The 16840-nt window shown below is 42.8% G+C and overlaps 1 protein-coding gene across 1 annotated transcript in view; it reads right to left on the minus strand.

The window, feature by feature from the left end:
- Positions 1-527: 527 nt before the first annotated feature.
- LOC138648655 (galanin peptides-like) overlaps positions 528-16840 on the minus strand; it is a 29510-nt gene continuing 13197 nt past the window's right edge. The window contains exons 4-6 of the mRNA XM_069738444.1: positions 12674-12760; positions 5831-5908; positions 528-769 (exon numbers count right to left, since the gene is read on the minus strand). Coding sequence (XP_069594545.1) covers positions 708-769; positions 5831-5908; positions 12674-12760 — 227 coding nt within the window. The 3' untranslated portion in view covers positions 528-707. The remainder of the gene's footprint in view (positions 770-5830; positions 5909-12673; positions 12761-16840) is intronic.

Below are 16840 nucleotides of genomic sequence, written 5' to 3' on the forward strand. Positions count from 1 at the left end.
AAAGTCAATACACCAGCCTCAGCAGGTCTAAAAGATCTACTTAATAATGTATAAGGTTTGATAGATCAGTTGTGACCAATACACTATAATAACATTTTTAATAATAATAGATCTAAGAATTTCTTTTTTTTATGAATTTGTGGATCATTACCTGGAAGCCATATATTAACATGTGTATCAATTTTACTTTATAGCTAAGTTCACGCAAATGTATTTTCAGTCCGAGTGTTGTCTGTGGGAAAAACCACCACAGCTAATCACGAATTAGACCAACTGTGATGTCACCCATATCCCGCCCCCGCAGAGCCCCTGTCTCGCCCTAGCTGCGCCCATTTTGTTGGAGCAGGGAGAAACTGGCGTGAAAAGGTCAAAAGCTGCAGAAGCTTTGCCCAAAAATTTAGGAACTTTTCAAAGCAATTTTTTTTTTTTTGCCAGATTTCTGGTGAAATTACTTTGATGAATCGGAGACCATGAATATGAACTGAAAGATGTAGACGTAGAGCGTGGTCATTAATGACGACTGGCAGTGAATAACATCAAACAGCAGCTGCTATTTTTTATTGTATAGCTTCATTTTACGTAAGCAAAAATACACTGTAATATCATCGGAATATATTTATAAGTGGAGCTTTATGGACAGTGAGTGAAAACATTTATTGGATTGGTCATTTCATCATTATAGAATCAAATACAAAGGATTTATTTTTTCACAACTGGTTTGTTTCTTCTGAGGACATTGGAGAAGTTAAATTATCAAGTGCACCGGATTCTGAAAGAAAGGGAAAAAAGTCAGATTGAGAGCTATAGATTACTGGGAATAGTGGTTTATAGATTATAATTCATATGATTTACTCATCCGGACAGTTATCTTTAAACTTTGCATCTTACTGAGGTCCTTAGAACGTCAAATCATAGAATATTAGAGTTGGAAGGGACCTGGTGGGTCATCTGGTCCAATCCCCTGCTCAATGCAGGGTTCACTATACCATCTCAGACAGATGTCTGTCAAGTCTCTGTCTGAAGACTTCCATTGAAGGAGAACTCACCACCTCTCGTGGCCGCCTGTTCCACTCATTGATCACCCTGTCAAAAAGCTTTTTTTTCATATGGCATTTTGAAATTACAATTGTGAATTTGGACTTCTTTGTAGGGGTTCAACAGCACTAACATAATGTATATGACATGTCCAGGGACTTGTGTGAAGGACTAAGCTTCAAAGGAATCCACGATAATGCCATGGAAGTAGTCCCGAGATGGGAGGAAACGTGACTGGACAGCCTGTCCTGGTAACAGATCACTTTTAGGGCTCGCTCACGTGAGTGTATAATATGGCCGAGTGCTCTCTGATGGTTTATTGGATAGCACTCTGCTCAATGGTATTCTACGGAGCAGTGCAGATCTGCAATATTGCCGATTTGGCATGAATGAACAATAACCCGCACCCATACAAGTCTATGGGTGTGTGTGAAACACTGGACTACAGTCAGATGTCATCCCAGTGCAGTCCCATGTACGCTCAAAGAGAAGATGGAGAAATTATATTCTCCGTCTTCTCTGCACCTTATTAGTATAAACGCCTCGATTCTCTCGCATGAAAGAATATATGGCAATGTGAACTCTGAATACCAAAATGGACTTCCAGGAGAAGTCCGTGTTTGGAGTTCAGCACCGGACACTAAGGGTTTGGTACGAACCCCAAACTTTACTGTTCAGGTTCACTCATCTCTATCAGGACCACTGTGGGGGCCTTATAATGTGTGTGTGTGGGGTGGCTGGGGCATCTTACTATGTGGGGGGAGTCATATTGTGTGTGGCAGTGTGGGGGCATCATACTGTGTGGGGGACAATGTACTGTAGGGGCATCATATTGTGGGTGAGGTTGACTATGGTGCATCATACTGCTTGGGGGAATGCACTGTGTGTGAGGGGCATCATACTGTGTGTCAGGGGCATCATGCTGTGTGTGATGGGCATCATACTGTGTGTGAGGGGCATCATACTGTGTTTGTGGGGCATCATACTGTGTGTCAGGGGCGTTACACTGTGTGTGAGGGGCATCATACTGTGTGTGAGGGGCATCATACTGTGTGTGAGGGGCATATACTGTGTGTGAGGGGCATCATACTGCGTGTGAGGGGCATCATACTGCGTGTGAGGGGCATCATATTGTGTGTGAGGGGCATCATAATGCGTGTGAGGGACATCATACTGTGTGTGAGGTGTGTCATACTGTGTGTCAGGGGCATCATGCTGTGTGTGAGCGGCATAATACTGTGTGTGACGGGCATCATACTGTGTGTGAGGGGCATATACTGTGTTTGAGGGGCATCATACTGTCTGTGAGTGGCATCATACTGTGTGTGAGAGGCATATACTGTGTGTGAGGACATCATACTGTGTGTGAGGACATCATACTGTGTGTGAGGGGCATATACTGTGTGTGAGGACATCATACTGTGTGTGAGGACATCATACTGTGTGTGAGGGGCATATACTGTGTGTGAGGACATCATACTGTGTGTGAGGGGCATATACTGTGTCTGAGGGGCATCATACTGTGTGTGAGGAGCATATACTGTGTGTGAGGGGCATATACTGTGTGTGAGGGGCATATACTGTGTGTGAGGGGCATCATACTGTGTGTGAGTGGCATCATACTGTGTGTGAGGAGCATATACTGTGTGTGAGGGGCATAATACTGTGTGTGAGGGACATCATACTGTGTGTGAGCCAAGGGGCATCGTACTGTATGTGAGGGGCATATACTGTGTGTGAGGGGCATCATACTGTGTGTGAGGGACATCATACTGTGTGTGAGCCAAGGGGCATCGTACTGTATGTGAGGGGCATCATACTGTATGTGAGGGGCATATACTGTGTGTGAGGACATCATACTGTGTGTGAGGGACATCATACTGTGTGTGAGGGGCATCGTACTGTATGTGAGGGGCATCATACTGTATGTGAGGGGCATCATACTGTGTGTGAGGACATCATACTGTGTGTGAGGGGCATCATACTGTGTGTGAGGGGCATCATACTGTATGTGAGGGGCATCATACTGTGTGTGAGGACATCATACTGTGTGTGTGAGGGGCATCATACTGTGTGTGAGGGGCATCATACTGTATGTGAGGGGCATCATACTGTATGTGAGGGGCATCATACTGTGTGTGAGGGGCATCATACTGTGTGTGAGGGGCATCATACTGTGTGTGAGGACATCATACTGTGTGTGAGGACATCATACTGTATGTGAGGGACATCATACTGTGTGTGAGTGGCATCATACTGTGTGTGAGGACATCATACTGTGTGTGAGGGACATCATACTGTGTGTGAGTGGCATCATACTGTGTGTGAGGACATCATACTGTATGTGAGGGGCATCATACTGTGTGTGAGGACATCATACTGTGTGTGAGGACATCATACTGTGTGTGAGGGACATCATACTGTGTGTGAGGGACATCATACTGTGTGTGAGTGGCATCATACTGTGTGTGAGGACATCATACTGTGTGTGAGGACATCATACTGTGTGTGAGGGACATCATACTGTGTGTGAGTGGCATCATACTGTGTGTGAGGACATCATACTGTGTGTGGGGGGCATCATACTGTATGTGAGGGGCATCATACTGTATGTGAGGGGCATCATACTGTGTGTGAGGGGCATCATACTGTGTGTGAGGACATCATACTGTGTGTGAGGGACATCATACTGTGTGTGAGTGGCATCATACTGTGTGTGAGGACATCATACTGTGTGTGAGGGACATCATACTGTGTGTGAGGACATCATACTGTGTGTGAGGACATCATACTGTGTGTGAGGACATCATACTGTATGTGAGGGACATCATACTGTGTGTGAGTGGCATCATACTGTGTGTGAGGACATCATACTGTGTGTGAGGGACATCATACTGTGTGTGAGGACATCATACTGTGTGTGAGGGACATCATACTGTGTGTGAGTGGCATCATACTGTGTGTGAGGACATCATACTGTATGTGAGGGGCATCATACTGTGTGTGAGGACATCATACTGTGTGTGAGGACATCATACTGTGTGTGAGGGACATCATACTGTGTGTGAGGGACATCATACTGTGTGTGAGTGGCATCATACTGTGTGTGAGGACATCATACTGTGTGTGAGGACATCATACTGTGTGTGAGGGACATCATACTGTGTGTGAGTGGCATCATACTGTGTGTGAGGACATCATACTGTGTGTGAGGGACATCATACTGTGTGTGAGGACATCATACTGTGTGTGAGGGACATCATACTGTGTGTGAGTGGCATCATACTGTGTGTGAGGACATCATACTGTATGTGAGGGGCATCATACTGTGTGTGAGGACATCATACTGTGTGTGAGGACATCATACTGTGTGTGAGGGACATCATACTGTGTGTGAGGGACATCATACTGTGTGTGAGTGGCATCATACTGTGTGTGAGGACATCATACTGTGTGTGAGGACATCATACTGTGTGTGAGGGACATCATACTGTGTGTGAGTGGCATCATACTGTGTGTGAGGACATCATACTGTGTGTGAGGGGCATCATACTGTGTGTGAGGGACATCATACTGTGTGTGAGGGGCATCATACTGTGTGTGAGGACATCATACTGTGTGTGAGTGGCATCATACTGTGTGTGAGGACATCATACTGTGTGTGAGGACATCATACTGTGTGTGAGGGACATCATACTGTGTGTGAGTGGCATCATACTGTGAGTGAGGACATCATACTGTGTGTGAGTGGCATCATACTGTGTGTGAGGGACATACTGTGTGTGAGGGGCATCATACTGTGTGTGAGGGGCATCATATTGTGTGTGAGGACATCATACTGTATGTGAGGGACATCATACTGTGTGTGAGGGGCATCATACTGTGTGTGAGGGACATACTGTGTGTGAGGGACATCATACTGTGTGTGAGTGGCATCATACTGTGTGTGAGGACATCATACTGTATGTGAGGGACATCATACTGTGTGTGAGGGGCATCATACTGTGTGTGAGGACATCATACTGTGTGTGAGGGACATCATACTGTGTGTGAGTGGCATCATACTGTGTGTGAGGACATCATACTGTGTGTGAGGGACATCATACTGTGTGTGAGTGGCATCATACTGTGTGTGAGGACATCATACTGTATGTGAGGGGCATCATACTGTGTGGGAGTGGCATCATATTGTGTGTGAGGGACATCATACTGTGTGTGAGGGGTATCATACTGTGTGGGAGTGGCATCATATTGTGTGTGAGGGGCATCTTACTGTGCGTGAGGGGCATCATACTGTATGGGAGGGGCATCATACTGTGTGTGTGAGGGGCATCATACTGTGTAGTGTAGTGATGAGTGAACGTACTCGGATAAGGTGTTATCTGAGCATGCTCAAGTGCTAATAGAGTGTCTTCGGCGTGTTCGAAAACTAGGTTTGAGTCCTTGCGGCTGCATGTCTCATGACTGTTCAAAAGACACAACACTTGCAGCGATTGTCTGTTAGGCTATGCCTGCATGTGTTGCGGTTGCTGAACAGCCATCAGACATGCAGCCGTGGCGAATTGAACCTAGTTTTTGAGCATGCTGAAGTCACTCGGTTAGCACCAGAGCATGCTCAGATAACACCTTATCCCAGCACGTTCGCCACTACAATTGTTTGTGCGGCTCCTGAGAAATAATGTATCCATCAGTAGATCATCTGGCAGATCATATCCTTAGATAGGTGGTGTATAGGACCATTTAAGCTTTTTCACGAATTTGGGGTAGACAAAACATTGTACAGGGCCGCACTTACCTTTCAGGTGTAAATATGTTAAAAATTCAATCAGCGTACGCAGGACATTCTCGTCGGACATGGTTCTAAAAAAGTTTCCTGGAAAACATAAAAAAAATTATAATGCATTAGTTATATGTAAAGAAAGGCTTAGAGACGTGTCTGTGCTTTTTATGTTTTCCTTTTTTTCCTCTCCATGTAGGGACCGCCCACTTGACTCTTTTCCTCGTGTCTGGACTCTTCTCTCCCAAGCTCGGCTTATAATGCAAAATGCAGCAGCATTTTATCATAACACATAGTAACACATAGCTCTCTGTAATGATGTACCCTTTTTGTAATTCATGCTGCTCTTCACTGTCACCCTTTTTTTTTTATTTGATCAGTTTCCAGTCTTCTCTTCTCATCGCACATGAGACTATCTATGGCGGTACTAATATCAAAACTGGCTTAGGATAGGTTAATAATTTTATTTTTGTTATATTTGATAAATCCATGAAGAAATTGAAAAGCATTGAAAACAATCCCATCTATTATCTAAGAAAAACAAAATGCAAAAATGCCGTTTTTGTCTATTTGTTTTATTTTTTTTTTTGGCTCATGCCTAACGTTATTCCACTTTCCAGTCCAACTTGACACTTGTGCATTTGAACGGGCATTTATCATCCCCATAACACCGTCAAAAAGCACGAAAATGTGTTGCAAGTACTATTTGAGCAACGTTTTGTAGGACTTTTAAAAAAAATAAAAAAAATCGGCGTGACTTTTGCAAAAAGGAGCATACAGATTTACTATAAAATGCGCGAGACATACATTGTAGCTGACATAGATTTCATTCTCCCATGCATGGACAGATAGGTGATAACTTGCTGGTTGTCAGGTGTCTCACACCGCTGGGACCTGCATTGATGGCCATAACGTTCATCCTTGTTAGGCTACGTTCACATTAGCATTGTGCGGGGCAACGTCGGGCGCAGCCGCGGTGACGCATGCGTCATGCGCCCCTATATTTAACATGGGGGGCGCATGGACATGCGTTGTCTTGCGTTTTGTGACGCATGCGTCATTTTGGTGCAACTGTCAGGGCGCAGAGGACGCTGCATGATGCAGTTTTTTTCTGTGCCAAAAATCATGCAAAAATGAACGCATGCGTCACAAAAAGCTGCATTGTGCATGCAAAAACCGTCACCGACGCTGCCCCGCACAACGCTAATGTGAATGTAGCCTTACAAAATGGCGAGGCAGGTCAGAAGCCCGACAGCTGCTCAATTCATTCTCGATCAAACCTTAACGCAACGCTCTGCGGTCCCATTGAGAATGCGTGGAGAAGGGCAGGGACACTGAAGCATCGGAGAAGGGCAGGGACACTGAAGCATCGGAGAAGGGCAGGGACACTGATTAATCGGAGAAGGGCAGGGACACTGAAGCATCGGAGAAGGGCAGGGACACTGATTCATTGGAGAAGGGCAGGGACACTGAAGCACTGGAGAAGGGCAGGGACACTGAAGCATCGGAGAAGGGCAGGGACACTGAAGCATTGGAGAAGGGCAGGGACACTGAAGCATCGGAGAAGGGCAGGGACACTGAAGCATCGGAGAAGGGCAGGGTCATTGAAGCATCATAGAAGGGCAGTGACACTGAAGCATCGGAGAAGAGCAGGGACACTGAAGCATCGGAGAAGTGCGGGGCATTGAAGTGGAGCGCCCCCAGACACAGGGCCGCAGGTTACTTGGTACCGGTCCTCTCTGTCTCAGTTCTGGGGTTGTCACGGTGGCTGGACCCGGTCCGTGACCCTGCTAAGGGGCGTCCAATAAAAGGAGTGATGGTAGTTTGTCAAGGGTTCGTGACGCGACCTTCTGTTCTCGTTCTTTCTCTTTCTCTCTCTCTCTTCATCCCCCAAGTTATCTGGATAGGATGCACCCGTTTGACAGGAAGGCTCGGAGCTATTCTGGGACCCTAGAGACGCCCCTCTCCACGCTTGCCCCCTATGTCTGCTTAGGTGATGTATGGTAGACAGCCAACCTATAATTAACTGTCCTGCGGTATTTGAAGTAAGGCATAGAGTCAGTTACTTCCTCAGTGTTCCGGTCACCGGCTACGCGCCTCAGTAGGAAGTTGCCATTCTCGGGGCACGACTCCTACTGGCTCTCCTTTGTGCTTGATCTTGTTTCTCACTTTCCACAATATCCTTCTCTTCTTGTCCTTTCCTAGGATACCGCCGCAAGGTAGTGCAGGCACGGTTCCGTTGCTTTCTATTCATTCTGCTAGGCCCCTGTCAGGAACCCACCCCTGACAGGTCCTCCCTGGATCTCTCCCAGGCTGCGTTCTGTCCTAACTTCCTATTCAACCCCTAGTTTTACCAGTGTGAGGAGTGGCCTAATACATAGAGCCTTTTGCTCCCCCTAGTGGCCGGAGTGTGAAGTGTAATGTGTGCTGTGATACCTGGTCAGATGAACTCCTTTAGTGCAATCAGACATAACATCACTCCCCTTAGCGGCAGAGCGACATTACTGCAACGACCAGGACTCTGGGGCGCTGCAGAAGCATCGGAGAAGAGCAGGGACACTGAAGCATCGGAGAAAGGCAGGGACACTGAAGCACTGGAGAAGGGCAGGGACACTGAAGCATCGGAGAAGGGCAGGGACACTGAAGCATTGGAGAACGGCAGGGACACTGAAGCATTGGAGAAAGGCAGGGACACTGAAGCATTGGAGAAGGGCAGGGACACTGAAGCATCGGAGAAGGGCAGGGACACTGAAGCATCGGAGAAGGCCAGTAACACTGAAGCATCGGAGAAGGGCAGGGACACTGAAGCATTGGAGAAGGGCAGGGACACTGAAGCATTGGAGAAGGGCAGGGATACTGAAGCATCGGAGAAGGGCAGGGACACTGAAGCATCGGAGAAGGCCAGTAACACTGAAGCATCGGAGAAGGGCAGGGATACTGAAGCATCGGAGAAGGGCAGGGACACTGAAGCATCGGAGAAGGGCAGGGACACTGAAGCATTGGAGAAGGGCAGGGACACTGAAGCATCGGAGAAGGGCAGGGACACTGAAGCATCGGAGAAGGGCAGGGACACTGAAGCATTGGAGAAGGGCAGGGATACTGAAGCATCGGAGAAGGGCAGGGACACTGAAGCATCGGAGAAGGGCAGGGACACTGAAGCATCGGAGAAGGGCAGGGACACTGAAGCATCGGAGAAGGCCAGTAACACTGAAGCATCGGAGAAGGGCAGGGACACTGAAGCATTGGAGAAGGGCAGGGACACTGAAGCATCGGAGAAGGGCAGGGACACTGAAGCATCGGAGAAGGGCAGGGACACTGAAGCATTGGAGAAGGGCAGGGACACTGAAGCATTGGAGAAGGGCAGGGACACTGACTGAAGCATCGGAGAACGACAGGGACACTGAAGCATCAGAGAAGAGCAGGGACACTGAAGCATCGGAGAAGCTGACCAAATTCTGCACTCTAGCAATCTGAGTCAGTGTTTAAAAGCTCTATTAAAAAGAGCTTGTATGCACTGCACATGCTCGGCCACTGCTGCTAGACTGCAGAGGTGGCAGGTAACCTAGGCAATGAACAGTAAACATGAACTTAAAAATTCCCTCCGCTTTCAAAAGGATCTTGTGATGTTGAGAACAACCCTTTCATTTATATCTGTCCAAAGCATGATTTATTTGTTACCTGTGACCGATACTATAAATACTATTATTAACATCAATTATTCCTGCTCCTATACAAGCTACAGAGGATACAAACATATAATATATATGTACAGTATATATGATACATAAATGAATGAACTAACGTATGTTATGTTTCAACATCTACGAAAACTCTAAATGCAATAATCTGACATGGAATAAAACAAATGGCATCTGGATCTTATTTCTTAATTGTAGACAAATAATCCAATTGTATCTCCCATCGCTGGGGTCACATTCAGGTTAAATATTGTACATACTTCCCAATTGTATTTCAACATTTTAATGATTCCGTCATGTGTAACCGGCAATAATCATTAACTTGGCTCCAACTTTCTTTAAGACTATGTATGCTGGGACGGGGCTTTATGTTAGGGAGTACTGGTGTCACACTGGTGCCGGACGTAGAGTAATAATCTGATACTGCAGTATGATAATAGTAAAATAATGCAAAAACAATAGGAAACGAGAGGGAATATGGATTATAACAATTGTCATACTATATACAGTATATATTATATATATATTATATATAATTATAATGTCTGTCTATATACAGCATATAGCCATAGAGTGAACCTTTTGAAAGGAATCTCTCAGCAGATTTTTGCCAGCCTAATCTAAGAGCAGCATGATGTAGAGACAGAGAACCTGATTCCAGTGATGTGTTACTTACTGGGTTGCTTGCTTTAGTTTTGTAATGTTAAAATAGTGATATTATCTAGAGGACAAGTAAACCTACTGCCATGTAGTCCTACTGCTCTGTGTAACCCCGCCCCTACACTGATTGACAGCTTTCTGCCTATGCACAGTGTACACAGAAAGCTGCCAACCGGTGGTGTGGGTGGGGTTATACAGAGCTCAGCATTTTCTCTACAGCAGAGAAAACAGGGATTGTATCAAAATGACAGCAAGCCGACCAGTAAGTGACATGTCGGTAGAATCAGGGTCAAAGCCCCTACATCATGCTGCTCTCAGATTACATATCAAACTCCTGGTTCGGAGAACAGGTAGATCTGCAGCAGATAAATCAGAGATTTTATCAATGCTGCAGTAAGCAGACCAGTAAGTGACAAATTGCTGGAATCAGGGTCTCAGTCCCTACATCAAGTTACTCTGAGATGGGGCAGCAAACACTTGGTGACGGATTCCCTTTAATAGATTTGTAATGGTGATGTATGGCTGCCACTAGCGGGAGCATAGAAGCTTTGCGTGTTATCGTTGAGCGTACCGTAGAAATGTATGCAGTAAGTTTGTAAGCTCCTCTACTAGTGACTGCTATAAGCCAGACTTTTATCATTAAAGAAGTTTCCAAAACTGGAAAACCCCTGTCCCCCGGCTATAGGTTGTTTAAAAAACAAACAAACTGTAGTTCACTCACCCACCCCAGGTCCAGCGCTGGTCTTCACTACTGCTCCAGATGTCCAAGCTCCCGCAGAGATCTGGAGCTTTGTATTAGAAAAACTGAGCTCCGACCACAATAAAATGAATGTGTGCGTGACTGCTGAACTATTAATGGCGTGTAAGGGGGGAAATTCACCTTAAAGAAGCCCTGCCAACATGCCCCTTTAGAAATGAGGGGATTTTTATGTACTGCACCCAATATGCTAATTGTTATTAGTCTTTATAGAGGGGTGTTGCTCACATGCTCCTCTGGGGAGGTGTCTGGCAAAGAAAGTGATTCTTCACCAATGCTGCTTCTAACAGAACAGAAATGTCTTCTTATTACTGAATATATCATTCACATAGACAAAAATGGTTTATTGGGGCTCACACACAAAGCCATGCTGTATATTATTGAGCCGCAGACACTGCGCATTTATATGGTGCCTCTCTAAAGATATTGTATTTTCTATCAAATTAAATGAAAGAGTTTTCCATAATTTTCAGTTTTTCTCAATATAGTTTTGATAATAATAATTATTATTATTATTATCACATTATTATTAATGTTAATTATATTTTGTTATCAATATTATTATACTTAACCACAATAAGTTTCAGGTTTTTCTCAATATACGATAATCGTATTTTTTATTAATATTTGCATCAATTATATTATCATATTAGTATTATTAATATTCATTTTCTTTTCATCAATATTATTATACTTAATAATAATAGGTTTCATGTTTTTCTCAATATAATTACATTTTTATTAGTATTAACATAATTATTATTAATAATAGGTTTTATTTTCTCATTATTGTTATTACTATTACTATTATTATTATTATTATTATTATCAATAATAATAATAAATTTCAGTTTTCTCAGTATGCTTTTTATTATTATTAAATATATAATAATAATAATAATAATTTTCAGTTTTCTCAGTATGCTTTTTATTATTAATAAATATATAATAATAATAATAATTTTCAGTTTTCTCAGTATGCTTTTTATTATTAGTAAATATATAATAATAATAATAATAATAATTTTCAGTTTTCTCAGTATGCTTTTTATTATTATTAAATATATAATAATAATAATAATAATAATAATAATAATAATAATAATTTTCAGTTTTCTCAGTATGCTTTTTATTATTATTAAATATATAATAATAATAATAATAATAATTTTCATTTTTTTCAGTATGCTTTTTATTATTATTAAATATATAATAATAATAATAATAATTTTCATTTTTTTCAGTATGCTTTTTATTATTAATAAAAATAATAATAATAATAATAATAATAATAATAATTTTCAGTTTTCTCAGTATGCTTTTTATTATTATTATGGATAATAATAATAATATTACTTTGTCATTTTTTGTCACAATATTGTTATTTACTAGTAATTATGTATCATTTTCGGTTTGATCATGTATTTATAAAATATTATATCATATCTAAAATTTGCCGTAATCATTACAGGAAAAGTAAATTAACCATTATTATAATAATATAACCAAATCCCGACTTTCTTCAAGGAAAATACACATTTACATTCATTTTATTAATACAGCTATGACCATGATGATCACATTACCAAAATTGGAATAAAATACCATGTATATAATAACATTTCTATCTTACTGGTAAAAGAAGCTTGTGGGTGATCGGTGATGTGGTTTTATTGGCGGCCACTAGGTGGCAGTAATTAGTTACCATGAACCAATGAGTGACCATATAACGAGAGCGCCCATTACCTGACTTTACATCCTCTTCTGGTTGGAGATCACGTTTCCCGGCTAATCCATGTTTGTCATTAAAAGATCTGTGATTATCTACGGCATCTGGTAAATAAATCAATAGTTGCAGTTACTTCGGACGGTTTCCGAATATAATGGATGCGTCATGTCGTTTTTTAAACATAAAATATAAATATGATAACTCATTTCTGTAATGTAATAAATAGGACACAGGCTATAAAGATGCACAAGCAAACGATAGGGATTGCTTTATGAAACAAGATAATTATTAACAGTATACAGGTAAATGGTTGGAATGCGCAGAATTGGTACAAGAGAAGGAGCAGAGCTGCAAACATAAAAAAGTATTAACTATTAGGAGAAAATGAATGTCCGCTCCAATACTGAATGTTTATGGAGGCTGCATAGACTGGAGCTCGACTTTCTTCAGGTGAATGGGTCAGATCTGCAGGATCAGACACAAAATCCAGAGATTTGGTAATCGTGGAGATCCTCAGGGGCGGGACTTATACCAATCACACTTTCATTACCTGCCCTAGAAATAGGCCGTCATTGTATATCCTTGGCGAAAAAATATGCTTTAAGGAAATCCTTTATACATGACCATAACTCCTAACCATCGTGGTCCCAGCAGAACAGTCCCTTATTTGGGGACCTGTCCTCGGAGGCAGGGGTTATGTCCCTAACTTCAACTGCATCTGTGTGATCAAAACAAAAATACTGTGGAATATAATGGTGGAGCAAGGAGCTGACGGATCACTTCTTCACCATTCCTAGAAACTAAAGGTCGTACAAAAACCTTCAGGTCACATGATTATGTCACGGGACCTGAGGTTCTTGACAGGTCCTTCAGGCACTACCTAAACTGGCAGCAGAGACAGTAACAGCAGGGACGTGATGCTTGTGTGGGGACATCATACTGTGTGGGGGAACTGTGCCTACACGGAAGCAAGGTTAAAGGGGTGGTCCAAAACTAATACTGATTTTAATTCTAAATGTTTACCTATATAATGTAATAATGTAATCTCTTTGATAATATACTTTAATTAATGACTCCCTATCGTTCTCTCTCTAATTGCCCTATATATATTTTTTCACCTACCTTCGTTTTTATGGTGCTTTGTTTGAGAATCTCCTGTGAATGCTAGGATGCTCAAACTGAACTTCATCAGTGGGCAGAGACTGCGGTCACTGCCATAGCCTCTGTCCCCACCAGGGTTGGACTGGCCCACCAGAGAACCGGAGAATCCTCCGGTGGGCCCTGGCTTCTCCTTCAGGAGACTTTATAGTGCCAACCTTGCAGTTGCTATGGGGCTCTTCAGTGGGGGGGGGGAAGGTGGGCCCTCAGAATCAAATCCACTGGTGGGCCCAATGTTCTTCAGTCTGACCCTGGTCCCCACCCTAAAACAAAGCGTTATCAGTGACATCCATTTCAGGGGCTGGGCTAGTCCAAGCTCACTTTGTGATAATACTTTCAATGCACAGTGACAGTGCGCTCCCTCGCCGGCTCTTATGAGAAGTGACGAGCCTGCAAGAGAGTGTGAAGTCAGTGTGCGTTATAAGGAGATAACCCAGTTACCAGGAAAAGCAGAGACCAGCACTGCGCCCAAAACAGATGTCACTTTTGGGGACATGGCTGATCTCTGTTCTCCTTACAATAAGCACTGACAGTGCACTCTTTTTGCCGGTTCACTCTTTACTTCTCATTAGAAAAGTTTTTGTTTACTTTTGTTTTCCGGTTGCTTTTTTTCACTCCATTGAATAATGAAGAAAGCAAAAACGATGGCAAAAAACATCCAGTCATCTCCTGAGCATCTTTTGAGCTTTCCATTTGAATTATATTGTAAAGTACAGAATATTTTCCGAGCGGAAAATACCATTAGTGTTTTTAGAAACCTGAAGTGGTTATAAAACGTTTGAAAGCCTGAACATGTGAACCGTGAGTTGTTTTTTACGTAGAAATACAAATGTTCTGTCTTTCGAATGTTTTTTCATAGACTTTTCAGGTGGTTTCCTCAGCAGAATCCACTTGAAAAAGAAGTCGTGTGAACATAGCCATTGAGTTCTTGGGGAAAATAGAAATCCCACACCCTCCCCCCAAAAACTATTGAGGATTTGGAGGTTTATCACCATAACATCTGCATCTCTTTAAAAAAAATAGCAAAATTGAAAATGAAATCTCCGCACTATACTCACCTTCCCTTTCCCCGGGTTGAGACTGTCAGAGCACCAGAAACAGCAGAGGAGATTAGTACACTGGTTTGAGACTGTCAGAGCACCAGAAACAGCAGAGGAGATTAGTACACCGGGTTGAGACTGTCAGAGCACCAGAAACAGCAGAGGAGATTAGTACACCTGGTTGAGACTGTCAGAGCACCAGAAACAGCAGAGGAGATTACTATACCGGGTTGAGACTGTCAGAGCACCAGAAACAGCAGAGGAGATTAGTACACCGGGTTGAGACTGTCAGAGCACCAGAAACAGCAAAGGAGATTAGTACACCGGGTTGAGACTGTCAGAGCACCAGAAACAGCAAAGGAGATTAGTACACCGGGTTGAGACTGTCAGAGCACCAGAAACAGCAGAGGAGATTAGTACACCGGGTTGAGACTGTCAGAGCACCAGAAACAGCAAAGGAGATTAGTACACCGGGTTGAGACTGTCAGAGCACCAGAAACAGCAGAGGAGATTAGTACACCGGGTTGAGACTGTCAGAGCACCAGAAACAGCAAAGGAGATTAGTACACCGGGTTGAGACTGTCAGAGCACCAGAAACAGCAAAGGAGATTAGTACACCGGGTTGAGACTGTCAGAGCACCAGAAACAGCAGAGGAGATTAGTACACCGGGTTGAGACTGTCAGAGCACCAGAAACAGCAGAGGAGATTAGTACACCGGGTTGAGACTGTCAGAGCACCAGAAACGGCAGAGGAGGTTAGTACAGAATTTTTATTTTGTTTTATCCAAAGCAGCAAATGTATAGAAAATTCTGCACCAAAATCTATACAATTTCTGCAACTTTTATGCCTCTTTTTAATATTTTTTTAATTATTTTATTTTTTGCTTTTTCGAAATATACTTTTCCCACTCTAATAGCCTTGTCATTGGGAATTATTAGAAGTGAAAGGGTCTATCCAGGTTTGATGCAAAGTCAGTTTAAGTATTTTATTATCTTCTATTTGGATTTTGAATATTAAGGATTAATTATTTAGTAGGTACGCTCACATAAATATGGCCCGGTCCTAACCTACATACAGTCCCCGGGGGAATCTTCTTGTCCCATTGCAATGGGAATTTTCTTAACCAGTAAAAGATGATCAATACGACCTGATATAAAGGATGAAGGCCATTAGCCAGTCTAACCGAGCCGGCATCTGGCAGTAACAGATCCACATTACGCCACTTTCATCACGTTAATTAAAACGAGTGCAGAATCACTACCGGAGATTCAATCTAGTGACATGAAACAGGAAAATAAAGTCCTGCACCATTTATAAAGGACAATTCTGAAATTATAACCCTAATTTTTTTTATTTACGCCCATGTCCACATGTCACTAAGTGCACAGCAGAAACTACTGCATGGATATGTGTGTAAATAAATTTCCATGGTATTTCCTATCATGCCCTGATTAGTGATGAGCGAATGTGATCGAATGAGGTGTTATCTGAGCATGCTCGGGTCCTAACCGAGTGACTTCGGCGTACTCAAAAATATGTTTGAGTGTGTCTGCAAGAGTTCTTTACCCACGCAGACCCGAGTTCACTACATGCAGCCTTGTGTTAGACAGTGGGTCTCCACACTGCTGAAAATGTGTGCATGTACGGCTAATAAGTTGCGTGGTCCTCAGGGGCGTAACTACAATAGGTGCAGGGGTTTCAATCCCACCCAGGCTCTTGGGTCTTAAAAAGTCTGTTTGGCCTAAATAAAAAAAATCTAATGCTAATGAAGACTTGCAGTAAGTGGCAAGATTTTGCATTGAGGGCCTTGAGCATCAAGTACTCCACTGGTGGCCATATCTGCTGCAACCTGACTATAAGGTTATTCCAATGTTTATGGGTAAAGTTGCAAAGTGCATGTAAAAATAAGCAACTTTGCAATTTACTTGTTATTAAAAGTCCTCTCCATTCTCAAAAAGTTGATTTTATTGTTTACTGCTCACTGC

The sequence above is a fragment of the Ranitomeya imitator genome, chromosome 9 (genome assembly GCF_032444005.1).
Source record: "Ranitomeya imitator isolate aRanImi1 chromosome 9, aRanImi1.pri, whole genome shotgun sequence".
NCBI classification, from domain to species: Eukaryota; Metazoa; Chordata; class Amphibia; order Anura; family Dendrobatidae; genus Ranitomeya; species Ranitomeya imitator.